This window comes from Pseudonaja textilis, chromosome Z (genome assembly GCF_049901715.1).
Source record: "Pseudonaja textilis isolate UNSWEBS1 chromosome Z, rPseTex1.2, whole genome shotgun sequence".
In the NCBI taxonomy this organism is placed as follows: domain Eukaryota; kingdom Metazoa; phylum Chordata; class Lepidosauria; order Squamata; family Elapidae; genus Pseudonaja; species Pseudonaja textilis.
Window position 1 is genome coordinate 33,092,198 of NC_142008.1, and position 16,948 is coordinate 33,109,145.

At 34.8% G+C, this 16,948-nt stretch overlaps 1 protein-coding gene across 2 annotated transcripts in view; it reads right to left on the minus strand.

The window, feature by feature from the left end:
* Positions 1 to 11,681, minus strand: part of ETV1 (ETS variant transcription factor 1) — a 135,528-nt gene extending 123,847 nt beyond the window's left edge. The window contains exons 1-4 of one of the 2 annotated variants that reach the window (XM_087917963.1): positions 11,489 to 11,681; positions 10,908 to 11,040; positions 10,100 to 10,187; positions 8,504 to 8,551 (exon numbers count right to left, since the gene is read on the minus strand). In XM_087917963.1, coding sequence (XP_087774089.1) covers positions 8,504 to 8,551; positions 10,100 to 10,187; positions 10,908 to 10,952 — 181 coding nt within the window. In that variant the 5' untranslated portion in view covers positions 10,953 to 11,040; positions 11,489 to 11,681. Of the gene's footprint in view, positions 1 to 7,938; positions 8,232 to 8,503; positions 8,552 to 10,099; positions 10,188 to 10,907; positions 11,041 to 11,488 lie in introns of those variants that run through there. The other variant, XM_087917964.1, reaches the window with a different exon arrangement.
* Positions 11,682 to 16,948: the final 5,267 nt, after the last annotated feature.

Here is a 16,948-nt window from a genome sequence, read left to right on the forward strand (position 1 = left end):
AAAACATTTCATACTCTTCACTCCAAAGCAATTATCTTTTTTTAAAAAAAGCACATTTGGAAATCTGTTTCCATACCTTTAAGAGAGTTTGTTGTTAAACACTTACAATTTGGAATGGGATTATAAAAGGTTTCTTGCGTGATATGTACAGTAGTTAATAGGATTCAGAACTCATTCATTAATATAGTAAAATATCATCCAAAATACAAAATATAGTTACAAAATATATTCCTATACTATGTCCCCAAATTCTTGAATATAATTAAAAGTTTATCTTTGTGTGCGCTTGACTAGAATTCAGTCATTTTTAGCCCTGGGAAACTTACCTTCTAGCTAATGATCCTAGACATAGCAAGATAAACCACAGTAAAGCTCCTTCTTTAGAAAGTATTCTTTTTAATTTTATTACTTCAACTAGAATTCACTTTAAGAGCTAGTAATCAACCAAACATTTTCACTGCTATGAATGTATTACTAGAATGAAAGCATTACCTGGATGTCCAAATAAAATTAATGCATACATCTAAAGTTAACTTATAGCAAATAAGTTTATAAACTAACTTAACTATAAGCTAACACAGCATGTACTAGTACATATTAGCAAATATTTTTAAAAACAAAATTTTAACTACTACACTTCCATATTTATTTCTTCTTTGATAGTTTCCTATTTCTTTTCCTTATTTAAAGCTTATTGGACAATGGTAGCATTAAATGGTAAAGCCAATACTGTTTTAAGCAGGCTGTCTAATTTAAAATCACTATAGAGATGTTAATATAAAATTGTCCACATACGGAGAAACCTGAAAGAGAGTGATTGAAGTATTTCTGAAGTTGTGATCCAAAAAGCTTTAACTTAAGTGAAGAACTAGGGCTAAACTTATTTTCTTTGAACTTATTGCAACCTAAAGCCTCCCTTTAATTCCAGAATCAATCTGTCTTGTAGGACAAAAATGTTGTTTGGAAACAAGATTTGTCTAAAAGCATCTTGGCTAATAAACAATGTTGGTATCGTTTCAAATTTTCAGATCACATCATAAGCACAAATGCTTATTCATAATTCTGTTAATTGGACATCATTAATAGTATTCTGCTCAAAATGTATTAACATATAAGCAACATCAACTATGCAACCACTGTGAATTATTCTATTTCCATACGCAGAGAGAACTGCTAATAGTTTCTCTTTTCATGGTGCAAAAAATTATCCTAGAGTAACAATTACTCCTAATTGTGAAAATATGATTTCCACACTCTGCACTAGCAGTTTATATGAACCACTGGAACTGCAATATGAACAGATGATAAGCTAAAGATATATTACGGATTTCTCCTATTTATTCTCCATTATTCACATAGAAGGCTGTCCACTGTAATTCACATTTCTCCTTTTAAAATCTAGTGGAATAGCAGGTACAATTAACCATTATTCCTTCACTATAATAAACTTCAATGTTCTTAATATCCTCTAAGGAATTTGTCTTTCAGGAAGTCAGCATATCTTTCTGGCTTCACAGGAACTCCTTGAGTTAGATTTTGTATGACTTTATCACATTAAAAGCTAGATTTTTCATATTAAGCTGCAACATTTAACTCCTGTTCTCACTGATTCATGAGCCAAAAAAGAAAATGAAAACTTATCAGCAGCACTCTACAAGTTGTTGCATTCAGATCAAAAATAAAGGATTTTTTTCTGCCCTGCATATTTAGCAATGCAAAAGTTCCTAGACTAATTGCTAAAATGTGTAAACATATTTAAACAGTTGGAGAAAAATATTCTGAATGATTAAACCTAACTTTTAGAATGTCACCTGTAGCTTCAATATCACTATGTTGAAATAAAGACATTTTAAAATACAAAGCAAAACAAAATTATGAGTCACATAAATGAGTGGAGAAGTTTTAAAGCATACACCCTTCAGCAAATATAATTCCAATGTACCTGCATTTTTTATAACTTAAGCAAGTCCCATATTCTCAAATTGATTAGTGGCATACTTATTATTGTTCTTATAAATAAGAAAAGACAAAGTTTAAACTTTTGCTAAATACTACATTATCACACCACCTCTTTAACAGCTTTATGTTCTTTGCTGTGTAATAGTGACAGCTATAGCTGGTTTCCACAGACATTTCCCCCCAAAAGAAGAAAACTAGTTTATGCTACTTTATAAAATAAAAGCAAAGTTATAGCATATTTTAAATGTGGGATTACATCTTAAATCTTGTACATAGCAATTTATGAAATTTTGTCCAGTTTTAAATTGACATATTTGTTTTCTTCTGAAGTAAACAATCTATCTTGAACAAGCACTCAATGGCTACAATTAAGTAGAAATAAAATATCCTTCATTACTAGAAACACAAAAAAAAAATAGAAGAAATATTAAACATTCAAGATACAAAACTCAATAAGCTTCATTTAGATAGTATCAGCCCATCATGATTTCTCTACTCTTCAAATAAAATCAAAAGCAGTAGTTGATTAATGGTAAACTTGTCAGATACCTCACAATATCATCCTGCAAAGAAATTTAGGTTTCCACACTAAAGTTGACTACCTGCAGGTAGTCAACTAAGTATAACTATACCTTAAATCCCCCAAACAAAATAACTCTTGTTTGGGAGATTTAAATATACCTTAAATCTTTCAAACAAGAATGTGGTAACTGCAGTTTTAGAAACCAATCATTTCTTTTTTCTTGTCACTGCTACAATTCAGTCAGCCTTTCATAAAAGGAATAGTAGTTTTTAATCTGGTGACAGAGCAGGAGGTGGGATATATCAATAAAAATGACTGAATTTGGATTCTTTCGGGGACAGAATATTTAAATATCTACAAAGATCCCCTTTGCAGTAACATTCTAATGGACTACTTAAGACTAGGAAAAAAGATAAAAAGAAGAAGCACTTTAAGGGGTAAGAACAGGGGACCATATAATAATGGGAACAGCTTTTTCAGGTTTATTCTGCAAGATGCCATTAATTGCTCACTTTGGAGAGAGACATTTCTGTTGTTCGATTCTGCTTCCTTCTCCTGTCAACTTCTCAAATCTTCCCTGAGTGAAAGGTAACGAAGTGTTGGTTTAAAAAGAACTCTACGGAGAGATTTTAGTTTCAAATACCACTTATTTACTTTTAAATAACAAAAAAATGCTGGGATTTATTCAGAAATATGCTCTTTTGATATAATGGCACTGACACTGAAACACACAAGATCACACTCTAATAAGATATTGACATTTTCAATATGTACCCAAATGCTTCAGATTTTTTTTAATATTAAGAAGCAAAGGCAACATCTTTAAGATTTTGTGATTAAGCTGAGCAACAGCAGAATGGAACAATTTAATTTTTTCAAACGTAATCACCCTCTCCTAAAAGTATGTGGGGACAGCAAAAGAAGTTGAGTTGATATTTAATTAAAACCAGCCCTATCCACTGTAACAATGACCTGCAGCCAAACAAGGCAGAAGATGTATGAGTCATTCTTTCTGTCAGTGAATGAGACAGCTGATCTCTTAAACAATTATTCAAGAGAAGCAGTCAGAACTGGAGTCCTGCCTTCATTCACAAAAACAGAATTCGGCAAGAAACATGTGGCCTCAACCACAATCTTTTCTTGTCACACTCCCAGTAAAAAAGAAGAAAGAATGAAAGAGAGACAGAAGAATAAACTTGTACTTTTTATATAAACACATCAATTTCATTGCTTTGTCTTAGGACACTACACAGGCCCTATTAGGGAAACAAATACCATAAATGAGATGTCAAAAAAAAAGATGGTCTCAGAATGGAAAAAAGTTTCAGGCTCCATAGGAGATGCACAGGAAACACAGAGTGAGAAAATGCACAAGGCAAATTAGCCAAAGCACTATTTTTACTCCTTTTATTTTTAATCAATTCTACACAGACTGTGACAACATTTCCGGTAGCATTCCTTTTTTCTACTCTGGCAGTCCATAAGCCAAGTTGCCAAAGATTTCGAACATCAAGGAATTCTCCTTTGAAAGGAAAAGAAAAAGAGCTACACAAATTAAGAACAAGTACATGTCTCACTGTTGTATAAACAAGAAATTATTTACCAGCTAAAATATAAAGAAACGGTGCTTTTTCCAATTAATTTTCTAAAGTGAATCATATAATAAGGATATTACACTTTGCCTTTTAAGATATTAAAAAGCACACTATTTCCAAAATTCTACACTTTCAGTCCAAATACTTTTTAAGAACTTTTAAGATGCAAAAGTGATTAATAGAATCCCAAATCCCAAATAGTTTTGTCAATACAGCCTGATCTTAACATTTCAGCCTAGGAAGTAGATAAATTATTATTTCTTTGATTATAGAAAGTTGTCACACTATTTTATAATGAGCAGAAAAAGCTCTTAGGATCTTCGTGCATATAAAAGCATCGTAAATGAGCCTTCCATAAGCCTAACTTTGTATCTTTGGTATCTTCATGACATACTCAGATCTCCCATCCTCACTCCTTTAGACGGCTTCATCTTACAGATACTTTCACATTATTATATGTTAGGGATAACCCTGTAACTTTTTCCCCCCCCCCCCCCGCCCAAAATACCTCGGGAACTTTTACAGTACTTTGTATTTCTTATTAATTCTTTGTACTGCAAAATTTAGTCCCTTTCTTTAAGGGCATATTTAAACACTATATAAAACAGGAAAGGTTCTTATAACACTCTTGATTGTGAAGATGAGGATAAGAAACTAACATTCTGATTTATGGCACTTCAATATCTTTTTCTATCTTGATCAAAATAAAAAACGGCAATTACATTTGAAAGGGAAAAATAAAATAAAGCCAGAACAGACACAACAGGTAAACAGTGCCAAGAACATGAAATTTTCACAAAGTTCATTCACCAAACCTGGCCATTACTTTCATTGGCGCCAGTATATTTTCAAGAAATCATTTCTTTATCTGAATCTCTTGTACCACCCAGAGGAAAAAGGGACGATAGATAGATAGATAGATAGATAGATAGATAGATAGATAGATAGATAGATAGATAGATAGATAGATAATCTATGTATGTATGTATGTATGTATGTATGTATGTATGTATGTATGTATGTATATAACTGTCCTTTACGTATATAACTGTCCTTTCACTAACAGATTATTCTTTCTAGTTGACATTTTGTTAAATCAATACTAATACAACAGTTTTAGTTCCTATAGCATTTACATTATACTTTATCCATCATTTTTAATGTTTTGAATATGAATTTAAAACATTCTTCTTTTTCAGCTTATTTTTCTTTCAAACCACAAACTGTTTCCATCATAACACAGCAGGCTTTCAGCACCATCAGTCTTTTCGTTCCCTTTTTTGTTACAGAATAAACAGCAGGAGCTTCCGATAATGAAAAATACATTAAGTTCATATTTGAGCTGATTATTTGAAATCAGTTGTTAACTTCTATTTGTCAAGGGCAATTTAATGCAATATCTACAAATTCAATAGGGGAGTTTCATCATTTTCTGGGCCAAAATGACATCACTATGAACTACATACATGGAAATTAACAGATTTAGTTGAAAGTCCCATTGATTTTGAATAAACTTTCTATGAATACACAAATGAAGTACTGGAACCTGAATAACCCAGGGTTATTAGCAGATGATAGTAATGCTTTACTAAATTAGGAAATTATTAACAGTCCTTCATTTTTTTTCAGATGCTCAGATCCCAGTGGTTTTATTTTATTTTAAGTCTCAATACAGTAGCAGCAGCAAATTTCTTCTGAAGGAAAAACAAGTGTTTAAGTCTGTCACACATAGAACAAGAAAGTTTGGTCAAGCATTCTGCTAGGTTCTTGTGCCACTGGATGCAAACCATTTTTGAATCTGACACCCTAGATTTGGCACACACATCACAGCAACCAAATTACAGCACACTACATTACAGCAACCAAATCTGATTCTATTCACCACTGAATTATTTTTCCACCTTCAATGCATATGTAAATGCCATTGTTTCCAATGCCACTTCTGTGAAAAGAGAATAGACTGTTTATGATTACTCATTTTAAGCAACATCTTCCCCAGAAGAATAGGGATACTGATAAATATGCAGTTTAAATTTCTCAACTATCTTTTTTTTCCTCTTTTTTGTGTTCTCATTCTTTCCTATCTAAAAAATATTTCTCTAAAATGGAGATGGAAGGGGGAAGGAGGACAGGATCCTCTGATAACTAAAAAGTGATAATCCATAGTAATTCAGTCAGATGCTACTGTACTACATTAAAAAAAGAAGTGGCAAAATTACGGTGTTAAAGTCACATTCTTGGTTACAAAGCATTATGAAAGCTAACTATTTCACAGAACTGTAACTTTATTAACAATTGTGTGAACATAAATGGACAAAATTTAATCAAGGGATAAACAAACTAGAATCACTTCAAGGCCAATTTTATAAATAATATTGTGTAGATACTTACTACCTACAGAGCATCTCAATGGATTTTTTTTCCTTCTTGGAAAGTGCACAAATAATTATTAAGTTATAATTGTGATCTGTAATCTTAGGTTACAAAAACTTTCTCTCAACTATTACATTTCACATGAACTCAATTAGTTTTCATGTTTAGGATTTGATTCAACCAAGTCTTAAGCTACACTGCTGGTCACTGGATACATTACTTAATTATGTTGGTAGAATGCTTTAAACAGCATATATCTAAGGCAGGAATTTAATTTTTCATCTGTTTAATTGGTAATAGCATAAAGCATTTTCTGCATGCTAACTCAGAAGAATGTCCTATTGCTTTCAGTAAAACTTCTGAGTACAGGAATATAGCCCATATTTTAAATTTTCTTTTGTTTGTGCATGTGTGCATGTATATACACACATATAAACATGATTAGCAAATGATATACAATTCATTTTTGTTCATGCTTCCTTTTCAGAAACATTTTAAACAATTATCTAATTGCACATTAAAAAACCTGTATTTAATCACAATTTACCAAATTAAAATATGCATTAACACTAAAACTCATTGAATGAAAAAAACAACATCAAATGTTTAGTGCTTTGATAGTGCTTCCAAGTTATCAGGATAAGCTGAAAGTTCAGCATATGTATAGATCTTTACTGGAATTACTTTACACAGCTATTCTTGAATTTTAGCTAAGACCTTCAATATTTATACTGAGGTTTACCACCTATTAATCATACTTAATACTTTCTTGCTAGATACTGTACATAAAAGCATGGCAAAAAGATAAATTAATCAGAATTACATATTTGGCAAATTATATAGGGTAGTGACAAAAAGGTAGGCAGCCTGTATGTACTGTTACAATACTTCTCTTTTCTCTGTTAAGCAATTACATGAAATTATCCCTTTCTAAATGAAATAGACTGTTCACTCAACAAACAATGCACATTAAGTAAGAGTTAAAAAATATTAAAACCCCAGTGAATACTACAAATGCATAAGCAAGCAAGAGCACATATAGACAGAGAACATAACACCTAGTTCTGAATAGGCTTAATTCAATTTTCTGTTTCTCGATTACATTTTTTTTTAACAAAAAGAATCTGATCCAAGTTATCTTCATGCTGGAAAAAACCCAAACATGTCAGGAGCATCAACTTTTTAGTTAGAAAATATACTTTAATTAGGATCAACTTCCTATGCTTTTGCAAAACTTCTCTCAGCATCTCATCCTGCTCAAGTCAAAATCCACAGTAATTTAACTCCAGCATTAAAACTATTTCCTTATAATCTGTCAACTGTGTTAAAATAAACTACCCCAGAGTTAAGGAAACACAAGGGGGTGCGAGAGGAAGGAAAAGGGAAACAAATAAATTTTCTCGTTTTAAAAGCCTTGCAAAATAAATATCTATAAATTTGAAATAATGGTTATACAAATCCATCGTTTCTTAAGTAGCCAATACACACCTAACGTTCGGTGTTGCGAGCAAGCAGGGAAGAAGACACTTTCACTTAAATCTTGAAGCATCCCGTCCTGATGAACTCAGAGAAACTATATTCTGCCATCAGAAAAGTACTTCCTCCAGAACACTAAACAATTGTATGCTCTGCTCTGAAGGAAAGAGCGAGCCCAGTTCTGGCTGTAGGCAGTCTCCTGAGGTACAATAATATAAACCTGATCAATTGCAATTAAAATCTGAACAGAGGCTTGGAACGTGAAGTCTTGGTGCATTAGTTCTTGCCAAAAGCAGATGTGATTGTGGGCTGGAAGCAATTTCTCCTGGTAATTTGTGATGACATTGGATAGAGCAGCCCCAGAGTCCCCAAAGACAAACTCATCAGAGGCTCTAATGTATGCATGACACATGAGGTGGCTCTTTTAGAGCTCAATTAATTGGGCTGAACATTAAGACAGCAAGTTCAGGACTTTTTTTCCCCCTCCCTTTCCCCCTCCCTTTTTCTTCCAGAGTGCTTTTTTTCTCCCTTTCCTTTCCTTCTTTCTTTTGGGTAGAAAACATTTTTCCTTCCTTACCTTCTGCAAGCCATGTTTCCTGTAATTGGCTTAGATCTTGAAACAGTTCTACGAAAAGAATAAGAGATACAGAAAAGGGGTCAGCAGCTCTGTAATGTCCAAGTAATACTAAATTAAGCAAAGATCTTTATAATTTATTGTATTTTGTCTACATTTGCGTAGATTCAAATATTAGTTTCTGCATAAAATATATGTGGTATTCATCACAATCAACTCCAGTAATAACTTACACATAACAACTGACTTTATTGAGAGAACCCATAAAAATCAATTGATCTGATTTCTGAATGACCAAGACTATTTAAAGAGAAATTCCTTGAACTTCTTTATGCATACCCACTCAAAGACAATTCTATAGATTTCAATGGGGCTTACTCCAAAATAACTACATCAGATTATAACCTAACATTTTTTAAAGGAGTTCTCAACAATGAAATGCAGGTTTGCCCATATGTTTGGTATAAAACATTATAAAATGATAGAAATAAAACCCAGACAAATTGCCATTGTAAAGTAAGGTTTTTACTTGCTTTGGGGAAGAGAAATTTGCTAGTTAATGTATTTAATTAATAAATCCCAAACATAACCAAAATGGAAAGCTGATTGGTAATTTAGTCAAATCAGTTCTCTGCAGGACAAATGCATGAATTCATGAAGCTCTTGGTTTGGTTTAGTTGCTATTTAAGTCATCATGTCCACATTAACAGATCACTTTTTAAACAGAATTTTTAGAAGGGTGTAAGGGCTTTCAAAATTATTGCAGATCACCCTCTCAGAAGTCTTTACAAAGCTACCAATCCAAGTTGGATAGAGTAGCTTTATAATGCAGAATGAATTTCTCTACTCTGAACCATGTCCAATAAAGAACATTGGTGCTTTGCTTAGAGTTTGAGAGAAGCATGTGAGGACTATTTTGCCCCCAATAAGTTGCTGTTTCAAGCAACAAGCTATCAAGGCAGCATTGTTGCAGAATCAGTTGTTTCCCACAATAGCCTTTCCACAAACTTATAAAGTGTTAGATTCACACGGTATGATGTTAAAAATGTAATGAACCATTTTCTTGTGAGTGGTTCATAGCTGGTTACTATAGAAATTACAAACCAAAGAGTAGGGATGGAAAAAGTAGCAGGAAGAACTCTGAATCTTGTTCTATTTTGTCTCTAATGGTTAAATCAAAACTTTAGCATCTCTCTGAAAAACGGTAAGCACTCCCAAAACAAATGACAATGGGATGGGAATGTGCAGAGGCCTACAGGTGAGTAAATTGTGTGCACCCTTTTACTATCAATTCTTGCCAAATTTTCACATCCCTACCATGTGGCAATACCTAACATAGAGGGTGAGTCACTGAAGGTACATCAGCCTAGCAGTGAATTGCTTTTGTCACCTTGTGTCACATCATGAGATGTGGTTTTCTTGTCTCATTTCTATAAATAGATGTAGACAAAACTCCAGGAAGATGCATGAGGAAGGAAAAGGAGAGAAAAGCGTAGACATCAACATTTAAAAAGCATATTACAGGGTTTGTAGATATAAGAGGGGGAGCCAGTAACATTTATTCTCCCCACCCCCTCCTTGCGTAACACATATCCTCACCTTCTGAGTCATGAGCCAGATCTCTGTTAATGAATTTTCTTTTCCTGACATTTGCTGGTCGCTCATTACAATTTCTCCCACAGAAATTCTACAAATAGAATAGAATGGTTATTTTAAAAGGAAAAAGGGGAAGAAGTTAGATATCAAGCAATATTAGCAATAGGTTTTAAATGTTAAGACTACGCAGAAAGCTTAACGCTTCCCTACTGATCTTATCACTAATTTCAAAATAGAATTACTAGAATTAAGCAAAAGAATATATTTAAGTTCAATCCACCTACTGGAAACATATGTCCATATAGACACCTATATAGGAAGGCAGGGATATAGATGTGATTATTAATTTTGGCAACCTAAAGTTCCAACACCTACCAAGGATATTTCTTTAAAAGCCAACTTTTTATTGATGTTGGTTGGGAGACTGACATTATGCTTTAATTTTTAATTCTTTATTTGTCAAAGTCCTTTAAAAGGAGGAAAACTTTTTTTTCTTTAGGGGACTTCTAAGATGACTTATAAACTTCTAAAACTGCAACAATTATGATTTCTTTCTTTTATAATAATGAGAGGAAAGTGTTGTTTTTTTCCTCAAACCAAAATGGAATGTGGGGAAAAGTGGAAATTTATTGAATTAAATGCACATCTCATTACAAAGTATAAATTTTCTTCCCTTTACTTCCATCCAAAAATAAAACAACAAAAGAACCCAGAACAATTTTCCACATAAAAGCTTTTGCTTTCTCCCCTTTTAACTGCAAATTGCACCCTCCCACCGAGAGATCCAACAACTTAGGAGCTGATCACTCACATTGGTGACCATGTAAGGCACTTGCTGGTCATAAAATCCATCCATTCTGATGACTTTAGCGTAGTATTTTTATTATTATTTCCTGGACATTGGATTTAAGAGAGAGTTCCTCCAGATGCAGCCTTCAAAGAGCCTTTAAAAAAACGAGAACACAAGATGGCTTTTAGAGTTTTTTTTAAATCATGAATGAACTGCCTGAATTTGCATATCTAATGATCCTCCAAGAGTGCCATTCATAAAAACACACGCATCGCTCCTTCTCTGCTGCCTTCCTCTGGGTTACAAGCAAGAGCCGGAGAGGATAGCAAGAGGATGGAAAGGATTTCGGGGGAAAAAACAACAACCAAGAAATCAAATCGCGAGCAAAGCTGGCATGCCCGCTTTGGTCCCTGGAGCGATCCCATTTGTAAACGTGTGCACAACTAGTAATGGCGCACGATACAACTCGCGTTACATCTAACGGGAGAGAAGAGAGGAGAAAAAGAGAGAGAGAGAGAGAAGGCAGAGCTACCTTCTCCTTGCAAACCACAACCACGTAATCGCCGGAGCAACAGACAACAAAGTTGCTGTTAAAAACCCACCTGAAAGTACAGCAAAGACGATCGGATGCGCGCGCGCATACACGCGCACCAAAACAAAAAGTCCCTACAAATGTAATAACATTAATTATTTCTCCCAGCACTTCTCCTTTCAAGCGAAAAGCGCCACTGACAGGACGCTACATCCAGTGGTTTTTCCTCTACTTCTCCTCCAGGGGCCTCTAGTCTAAACCGAGGGATCTCCGTAGCCCATTGGCTAACCGCGTCTTTAACAGGATCAGATTTCTGACTGTCAGTCAAACTGCCTCTCAAAACACCCTCCCTCCACCCGAGGAAAAAGGGAAAAGCCGGATTCTCCCGGATTCTGAAGGGGATTCGAGGGATCGTTGTTATTCCTTAATTTTATCTCTCTGCGTGTTTGTGTCCGTCTTTCCCCCCAGCTCAAACGCACGCAGCTGTTCTGCAAAGATTTGGACCGGTGCGAGACTCTGTCACATAGATGCGGTGCCCATGGCTTAATACCGCCGCTAATGCAATTTGAAGACAATTTCCCCCAGTGTGCCAGTAAAGGAGACCCAGTCAATTTATTTCATTTTGATGTGGCTTTTTTCACAAAACGCTGTTCTCCAATCACAGCCCACCTTCAGAACGTTGCAAAATTCAGCTACCATTTTCCATTGCTTTAGAATTCATATACATAACTTACTTTCAAGGATGAGATCAAATATTGAAAATCCTATCAATTCCCTGCAATTTCCAATTTCATCCAAAAACGTCATCACCCATACACAGACTAAAGTGATGCTACTGGGAATTAATTTATGTTACTCATTAATTAATCTTATTGTAAAGGCATGAATACCCAGACTATATAAATTTAGTGCTTAAAATGATCTGATAATTTGATTGGAATATAAAAATCTTTTCCTGAGCCAAGTTTTTGGACTCATATTTCAGGAACATGTATATTAATTACACTTTTCTAGGATAAATATATAATCTCAGTCAAACTAATAGAGGGACACAGGTGAAGTATAATTCACTGAATACATAAAGAGCAATTGGATTCACAACATTTTCACCTAAGAACTTATGACAGTAAGTTTTCAACTGCTACATGAAGCTTTTTCTCTTGCACTTTTCAGAATTAGAAACTTTAATAATTGTTGAGGTTGTCTACATTAAGCTTTCCAGTTCAAAGCATCCTTTTTATTTTGTTTTGTTTAGCATCTGCTGCTTTGAAAGCTGTGCCTCTGCCTACATGTGTATATACTACCAACTGGCACCTTGGCAAAGGAAAGTGATGGTTTATGTATTTAATTTATTTTATTTGTAAATCGCTTACAAGATAATAGGTATAAATATAAACATGAGTAAGAATACATGAAATAGGTATGAATAAATGGATACAAAAGGACAGGGATGGTAGACATTATTGTGGAGTAGGGGTTAGAGGATGTAACAGCAGAGTCAGGTAGTACGTTCCAGGCATTGACCACTCCTGCTGAAGTCGTACTTTCTGCAATCAAGTTTGAAGCGGTTTACATTGAGTTTGTGTCTGTTGTGTGCTCTTGTGTTGTTGTGGCTGAAGCTGAAGCAGTCATTGACTGGTAGGACATTGTAGCAGATGATTTTGTGTACTATGCTTAAGTCCAACCCTAGACAACATAGTTCAAGGTTGTCCAAGCCCAAAATCTCAAGCCTGATGATATAGGATATTCTATTGTGAGCAGAGGAGTGTAGTACTCTTCTTGTGAAATACTTCTGGACTTGCTCAATTGTATTAATGTCCAATATACAGTGCGGATTCCAGACAGATGAACTGTATTCAAGTATTGGTCTAGCAAAGGTATATATGTCCAAGTTAGCAATTCAATATTTCCAGAGGAGAAGCTTTGTAAGATTAGATTTGCAACTCTTAATGCCTTTTTGGCAATGCTGTTACAGTAAGCTCTAGCACTTAAGTTGTTAGATATGAGTACACCAAGGTCCTTGACAGAGTGAGGATCATCAACAAGAACATGTACTTACATATCCACAGAGGTAACCAGGGACCCTTCCTGAAGCATCCAAGAGAGCTTCACAAAGAATAGGCTGCTTTCATGTTTCAAGGGGAGGTGCTTCATCTTTCCAAAGATGCTTTAATAAGTATCAGGTGCAAATGTTTTGCCTTGCTCTACTAGATAAATATCAGGAATCTGCTGTGTGCCAAAAGGAATTGTTATTTCCCAAAAGTCTGATTGAAGCACTTTAATAAAAGATTAATGTCTTCTTGATTTTAAGCAGTGGAATTAAATTGTTGCTGTATTTCATTTTGCTTAAAGCAAGATGTTGATTACAGTTTTAGTCTATCTTTATATTTGATCATTTCAAAATGATGAACATACTTTATATGCCTGCACCTTCGGTTTTCCCCACAATAATAACTTCGGGTTGGGCTCAGAGAGAGTGACTGGCCTTAATGTACACAACAAGCATCCATGACTAAGACAGGCCAAAATCTCAGTTTCCGAGTTTTTAGCAAGCACATTAACAGTGCAGCAAACTCTATGATGGCTAGTAAAGCACATTAGCCATACAGTAGTGCTTTGAACTGAAAGATCTGTGACACAAATCATCTCTTGAATGTGTTTGACATTTTTGACAGCATGAAGTAGGCTGTGTCTCCAGTAACTTCCTGAAGCAGAGAACATTTCACATGCCATATATGTGTATGTGTGTGGGGGTGGGTGGGTGGGAGGGGAGATAAAAGATTGTTTGCAGTGCACAAATAGAATTAGGATTTCTGTGATGATTTAATTATGATTGTGATGTCACTTACCCCCCACTTCAGATGCTGATAGGTATATCTTCCACTGTTATTAATTATAGTTAAAGGAGCCAACAGGTTGGCTAGAAACTCCATTAATAAAAGCTAACTTTATTTTTCCATAGTTGGAGTACTGAAGATAGCAAAACAAGAAAAAAAGATTATGAATTTAAATGAAACAAACCCTGTTAATGAAAGGGAAACAGCAGTTAAAATAATTGATACAACCCAGAAGACCTGGCTAAGGAACAAGTCTTACACTAAGGCAGTGTTCCTCAAACACTGTAACTTTAAGATGTGTGGACTTCAACTTCCAGAATTCCCCGGGCTGAAATAAATGACCCACTGCTATTAACTTCTCAAAATGAATATATAGTACAGGGGTCCCCAAACTTGGCAACTTTAAGACTTGTGGTCTTTAACTCCCAGAATTATCTGAGAATTCTGGAAGTTGAAGTCCACAAGTCTTAAAGTTGCCAAGTTTGGACACCTCTGATATAGTACATGGTAGTAATAATCATTCTTATTAAAAGAGGTTAGCCTTTAAAGACAACTTTTAATTTGTAATACAAATGTAACAAATGGTTAGAGAACACAACAAAGTAGTAAAAATAAGTATTAAAACCAAAGTTGAATAATTAAAAAAATATAACAGGACCATCCAGTTAAAATTTCTCAAAAGAAGGCAATTTTAAAAGTTTTAATCTATGACTAAATTTTTTGGAAGGAAATAGTTCTAAGAAAATTCTGTTGTTTTTTTTAAACACATAACATGTGGAAAGCAATAAGCAGAAAGACTAAGTTGGAAAATGGGAAATATGTGGGATAAAATTTTATGTATAGTTATTTCAGACTATAGATAGACCTTGCTTACTGACCATTTACTCAGCAACCGTTCCAATATAAAAGTGCTGATGACCTGTTGAAGATTTTCACAACATCACTCAGTCATGTGGTCACCCTTATAGTCAGTATGCTTTTGGTATGCTGTGCCTGATCTGCATTGTTTTTCTCTCTCTCCCCACCTCTCCACATCTTAGTTAGTTGATTGTTCTTAAATACATTAAAAACAATACAACTGTGCTGGCCCCCAGCCTGAGAGCCATAGATATGCTATGCAAATAGCTTACAGTATTCTCTTGAAATCACTTCCTCTTCAATCTCTCTACTCTTTGAGGAAGAAAAAAAAGTCAAGAGTTTTTTTGAAGAGATCTCTCCTTTGTCTGACCTTCCCACCTCCTTGCAAAGCAAAGAGATTGGGTAAATGGGATTTCAAGAGAATAAGTTGTTTGTGTACCGCACCTATGGCTCCCAATCTCTGGTCTGGGGTGTGATCACATTGGGTATAGTTAGTGTTCACAAAACAGTAAGCAGGCACTCCAGCATTCCAAAGGGTGGGAAGTGGTTAGGAAGCAAACAAAAGTAGAAGGCATGAAACAGACTAGCCTTGTTTCTTTCCAGTCTGCAGGCACAAAGTTACATGATTTCTCACATAGCCAGTGCTTCACTTAGTGTCAAAATTGCGATTTCCAATTAGCATCATTAAGATTACCAATAAGCTCTGTTGATGCTGATTCTTGATTCTGATTGGTTTTACATTTTACACCAAGTCATTATTTCCAAATACAGTTTGGTGGATTAGGCACAATGACTAAGTTTACATATAACACTATATCAAAGTAATTGAATTTACATAGTACTCTGAACAACGATTGTTTACCTCTAATTTGATGATTATTCCATAATGGCTGAATTGGTACAAAATACTAAAATGTACTGTATTAGCTGAATTCACATATTCAAATAGAGCTTACATCAGTGGTGTGTTTCAAAAAATTTTTACCATTGGTTCTTTACCTCTTCCCTCCCACTTATAGCAAAAAAGGTTTTAGTTTTTGATTCCAATGTTCAGAAATCTTTTATCCCCTTGGCTTTAAGTTTGAAATTTAATTACCTTCTATGCCCAAGCAGGTTTTTCTGATTTCCATCAGCTATTTCCATGGGGAGGGAGAGTGAGAAAAAATAAGTTTCCCTTTCACTTTTCTTCCGCTGCTTTCCAATTTTCTTAGGAAACAATGTATCATTCAAGCAATTAAAATTCCAGGGTATTTAAAAGTTCCTTGTTGTCCCGGTTCAGCCAAAAAACTTTCACTTTCTCCAACTTCCTCCTGCACAATTTTACCTGGCTGCAGGCTTCTTTGTGGTGGCCATTGCTGACCGCCGCTCCACCACCTTGGGAAAAAGGAGTTTAGCCGGCTGATGAGGGGGTTTGCGATACCTCCAAGTCCCTACCCGGATCTCCTCTCTCTTCGGTTGCCTCTATGGGGCAACCATATCCTCCAGATCCAGCTGGATTGGAGGCACTTCGGCAGCACACGCAGCAGGAACCACACACGATCACGGATTCCTGCCACTGCCAAAGCCTTGAAAAACAGAAGATTGATTTTAAGATTGTACTGAACGAGACTGCTGGCAGTTTATAAGATTAGAAATAGATCTTATAAGGTTATAAGATTAGACAATAAGACTTCTAAAAAATTACTTTGGGACTGTGTAATTGAACTCTACCCCAGGAAGAGAAAATATAAAAAGAAGTGCTAAATGAAACAATTTGTTCTGATTTGGATTGCTTTATGACTTTTGGATTTTTGGGAACTATTTTTTGAAGGATTAAAAACATTTGGGTTGTGCTT